The sequence below is a fragment of the Lupinus angustifolius genome, chromosome LG17, assembly GCF_001865875.1.
Source record: "Lupinus angustifolius cultivar Tanjil chromosome LG17, LupAngTanjil_v1.0, whole genome shotgun sequence".
NCBI classification, from domain to species: Eukaryota; Viridiplantae; Streptophyta; class Magnoliopsida; order Fabales; family Fabaceae; genus Lupinus; species Lupinus angustifolius.
The window spans coordinates 5,336,991-5,342,446 of record NC_032025.1 but is presented as its reverse complement, the minus strand read 5'-3'; the positions used below and the strand labels follow the sequence as shown (position 1 = coordinate 5,342,446).

The 5,456-nt window shown below is 34.0% G+C and overlaps 1 protein-coding gene across 1 annotated transcript; it reads right to left on the bottom strand.

Moving 5' to 3' along the window:
• Nucleotides 644-2,853, bottom strand: LOC109331985 (glycosyltransferase family 92 protein RCOM_0530710-like). The gene has a single exon (XM_019566817.1). The coding sequence runs from the start codon at nucleotides 2,710-2,712 to the stop codon at nucleotides 883-885; it is 1,830 nt and encodes a 609-aa protein (XP_019422362.1). The 5' UTR covers nucleotides 2,713-2,853; the 3' UTR covers nucleotides 644-882.

Genomic DNA, 5,456 nt, shown 5'->3' with positions numbered 1-5,456 from the left:
AAGCCAGATGTAATGTGTTCCCCTATTATTCCTACAGATACATCTAGTTAATCATGTTTTGGCCTTGCCACAAATTCAAGCTAGTAAAAGACCCTTTATATTCTGTCACCTTTTCTAATAATTACGTTTACACTAAAATAATAAAAGTTAGATAATATGGTATTGTAAACTGGTAGTTTAACAAAGCTGAAACTTGTGTTTAGATAAGTTTGTTTGGTCATGACTCGTGAATAATACCTTATATGGGGCACAAATTATTGTAGAGTGTAATATCTATGTATTGATAGTATAAAGATTTACACACAATCTAAGCCAATAATCCATCATTCTTTTGTATTTTTTTTAAGTCAATGATGATAAAATGTGAATAATGGATGATGCAGTGACAATATATAAATCTCTTTTAGTGTATACATCCCTTTTTCATTATTGTAAACCAATCCCCATCTTTTGTGGACAAGTAAATTTTACTATGAGGGCACCAATGGGGCCTCTCCAATGTACAAGGACTATGCAGCAAAGAAGACAGTTTGGTTATACGATGCATATAGCCTTCTTCGGCATGAATGTTTTGTACCTCTACTGGATGATATAGACTTTATGTTCAATCATCGTGGGTTAAAAGATGTAAAGGGCAAAAAAATAGAGAAAAAAGAAAGGGAATTCATTCATCTTGATGCAAGTATACATCTGTATAAACTCTGTGATTCTGTTTCATATCTATAAAATCATTTAAAAAAGAAAAGAAAAACATGATTTGTGTTACAGCAAGGTCCCCAAAACAATGAATAGAATGAATGTCTACAAGTATGGTTATTGACATTGTGCTTTACATGGGTACCAGCAGCTACCAAGATGTTAGGACCCGGATAAGTATCTGTTTTAGGAACTTTCCCAGGGCATCAAACCTGTTGCACTATCAGCAAAATATGACACAAGGAAGTCCTTCAGGCCAGTATCCCAAACCTCACAAAACTGCAGCCGCCAGTTTGGTGGTTCAATGGCTTCCGTTCCTAGTCCCGGTGCTCTATCCTTTGATCCTTTGTTTTGATCCTTTTGCCAGTCAACAACATAGGTAGCAACCCTTCTGAAGAACTTGGCTTTAAAGTTCTCCCACACCTGGTACTTGTAATGGTTTATCACAACATTACCTTCCGGCATGTCGATGCTCTTGAGCCCTTCTCTCAGCTCAAAATGGTGCACCACATTCAGAAGACTGATACCAAGCAAATCCGGTCGCACAATAGATTTGTGCCGCTCCGGGCTCTGAAGCCGGCATGTGTACCCTATAGTAACCCCTTGCTTGGGTGGCAACATCAAGCCAGAAGGACCAAAGCTATGACAAGCTGTCCTTATTTCAGCAATTGATGATGATGATGAGAAATTCGCAACCATCAATCTTAGAGAATTCTCACCAGGAACACCACCACCTTGAGCTAGACTGTTTCGAAACTCATTACGAAAGTAAAAAAACTCATCAACGTCGAAGAAACCCACCCATTTGCACTCCTCTCTAGCCCTCAAAGCACAATGAGAAAACCCTGCTTCTTGAGTCTTAATCCAAGGCCATGCCTGTCTACTAACATTATACCCTTGAACATCAAGATCATTAATCACCCTTTCAATATCATCCTCACTGTTGTTATCATAGATGAACCAACGTTCCACTCCAAGCCAAGCATGGTACATAATCCACTCTCTCAATGCAGAAGCTTGGTTCCAAACCATTGTACACACACATAACTCATACTTCCCACCACTTTTCCTCTTAACACTCTCACTAGGGTTGCTAACTTTCGCCACAGAAGGCACAAGCATTCGAACCGGATGCCTCACATTACCAGCCATATGGCTCACGGTGACCCGAATTCCACGGGCCATACCCGGGTTTTTCCTAATGCTATGTGGCAACAAACACCTCACAACTTCTTGTGCCACCGAAACTGATTTTGTTGTGAGCATAAATGCACCTTCTTTGTTGAAACCCTTCAACCCGAAATGGCACCAGAAAGTGATCGGATCCGAAATCTTGTGGGGCCTGAGATTCAACCCTTTCACGAACACCACAACCGTGTCTCCATCCAGTGTTGCTTCATAAGCCACCTTATCCCAAGATTGAGTTTTTTTAGCAATTTGGTTCAAATCCCGGCGACCCATTTCGCCGCGCCGCCGTATATCAACGGTGGTAGCGGTGGACATGTTTTTAGGAAATGGGCACCTAGCAATGGATCGAAATTCATCATATTGGTCTGTAGAAAGCACCGGTTGGACTTCAATAATATCACCGGTCGGTTCGGTTGAGCCGGTTGCTGAACCATTATTGTAGTAGACACACTCAACTTCATTGGGTTTGGGACGGTGGCCGGTGAGGAAGAGGAGGAGGTAGTCCGGGAAGAGGATACGGTGTTGGAGGGTAAAAGGGTGGAGGGTGGTGGTGGTGGTTTGAGGGTCAAGAATGGAATTGCTTTTTGAAGAGTAAAGAAGGGATAAAGTAGAAGGTGTGAGAGAAGGGTGAAAAGTGAAGGAACGATTATTGAAGAAGTAGATTAAGGAAAAGCGATTTAAGGACAAGAAGATAAGGAAGATGAATAAGAAGAAGCTAAGAAAAAGTGATTTTGATGATGGTAGATTTAGAATCTGGTTCCTCCCAGCCAAATACTGCTGCTGTTGCTTCCTCTTTCTCCTTTGTTCTGAGTCCATCTTGTTGCTCATTTGTTTCAACAGAGAATAAAATGATGATGGAAGAATATGAAGAATTTCTGAAGGGTTTGGAAATTTGATGCAGAAGGAAAAGAAAGAACAAAGAAGGTGCTATATTTCTCTCTCTGTTTTTATAAGTCATATATATAATGGAATAATGTTGGAATACTGGAACGAGGTGAGAAGAACTACTACTGTTGTGAAAAGTGGTCTTAGTAATTCATTCATTATAGCGCGTGAAGTGGATGTTATGTGACACTTTATTGTTTATTCTATAGTTAATGGATGGTAGGGACTACTAATATAGCACATCTTTTATCTCATTTTTCGTGTCATATTATTGAGTTAAAAATTTGATTAATAATTAATATTATGGGTTTGTCCAATAATATATATATATATATATATATGTGCATTTAGTAAAATGATTTATTCAAAGTCAGTATATTATTTATTATTTATTTGTATATTTTTAAAGAATTAAAAATAATAATAAAATATAAATAGTAGATAATTCATAATACTCTAATAATATATAAAACTAATACATCATTGGTATATATTTTTTTTTTATTGCAAAAAAATATATTGGTATACCTAAGATTAAAAAATGCATTTCCATTGCAAAAAAATTAAAGGAGATTGGCGATGACTGGTTAGGGTAGCTTCAGTGTGTGAAAGTGAATCAATCATTGATGGTTATCATTTGAAACTAATAACTTGCTTGACAAACATATTGGTGGTGCACCCAGATCAGAAACCTTTTAAGGCTAAATTTTCAGAGATGGGTCCCTCTAATTCTGTAGAGGAAAGTTCTAAGGTATTCGGTTGAGTAGGAACATATTATGCATTAGAGTTCCAAAGTCGAATTATTATTATAAAAATTAACAACTAAAATTAGAAGATAATTTTTGTGAAATGGGAGGGAAATTCCTTTCTCCTTTCATTAAGTATACAATTGTGAACCATTAACTTTATCATCACCGTCCGGATCCGGACCACCCATTTACATAATGTTTCGACCATTATTGTTCAATTTTCATCTTCATTACTATTATCATCATAACAACCTCATGATTATGACTATATATATCTAATTTATATTGATATGTTGAAAAGTTGTAAATGCTTATTGTTGGTTGAGTTTAAAAGATTGTCATAGTAGATAATTGATGAATGAATATTGAGTAATTTGTTTTATTCTTTATATATAAGGGAGTTTATTTTTTACTTTATTTATGCTAACTAAAATTCGTTGGGACTTGGAAGATTATTTAACTATTGATTACAACCCTTTTATATTTGATGACATTATGTGCATTCATTTGATTGTAGAAAAGATAACAAAATATCAAATATTAACTTATAATATTGATATTATTGATGCTATTAACATTCTATTCTTCTTTCTTTTTTATTAGGCTGGATTTGATACGAAATTGTTGGAATATGATTTGTTGAAAACTATAAATAAAAACTTTTGGGTGTGAAATTTAAAAATAGAAATTATTGTATGCTTTTCGAGTGTCAAAGAATAAATACATGGTTGATGTGAATTGTAAGAAGTTGAGCAATTATGGTCAAACTTTCTATCACGTTAATCCAGCCAAATAACTCTTTTATTCATATATATTTGCTTAGTCTTTAGATTATATTTGATTTTATCTTTTTTTTCTTGTTTACATGAAAAGGGCTAAACGCCCGTAAGAGGATAAAATAGAAGCAGCTATACTAATATAGAAGTCCTAGAAAAAGAATTATTAAGTGATTGATGCCTAATAATGTAAAACATATATCCACCATTAATTTTGAATAGATTTATTTAATATTAAGTTTTTAGTATTACATCAATTTTGTGGATATATTTGAGATTATTAGTCTGGAACCATATAATCACATTTCAAGAAATCTACGTATATACTTTGATTAACAACCACATATTTTAAAAAGAGATTAATTCTTTACTTATAAGATGATAAGATTTTATTTGTAGTACAAAAAATCTACATAGTTGTTGTCTTCATTGTAAGTTTCACAGAATTGCAGACTTTAATCCCTCTGGCACCCACAACCCACTCTTCCAGGATGACCTTATACATATTCATTTACATTTTGATTTTGTTGGATATTTACAAATATTAATATATATCACCTTGTCAATCTTTTTCCCATGATTCACTAACCGATAAGGAAATATTTGGCTGGTAATGAAATTTGGAAATATTATAATGATGATAAATGGACCAGGGTGTAAATCGCCAGACACAAATTATAAAAAATTAAAAGGTTTGTTTGTAATTGAAGTTAGTTGCCTACATGTTATGACATTTTAGGATCAAACGAGAATCCTTTCATTTTAGAATAGTATTTTCTAAAGACACTTAAAAACAAATATTCTTCATGATACCACACTTATATGAAAGCTACGGAAAATGGGTAGGATTAAAGATTATTGATATGGTACAAAAAAATTAGCCTTCAGAATTAATTATTGATATATGGTACAAAAAATGAGGTTATATGTAAGAAACTTATGAATATTAGTTAATTATTATAATTATTTTCTACAATTGCATAAGAATATGAGAGAATGATTCAATTCCAAACATCAAACTCATTCACTATTTCTTAGTAATAATTGACAACTTGTAGTTTTCTATGTAACTACTCTTAAATCTTCATCTGGTCAACGCGGTGGACTTCAGCCTTTAGAATTTCAAAATATTCCTGATTATTGTTTTAAATTACGCAAATAT

Excerpts from the sequence above, each read along its gene's own strand:
- LOC109331985 (XM_019566817.1), bottom strand. The coding sequence starts at position 2,712 with ATGAGCAACAAGATGGACTCAGAACAAAGGAGAAAGAGGAAGCAACAG.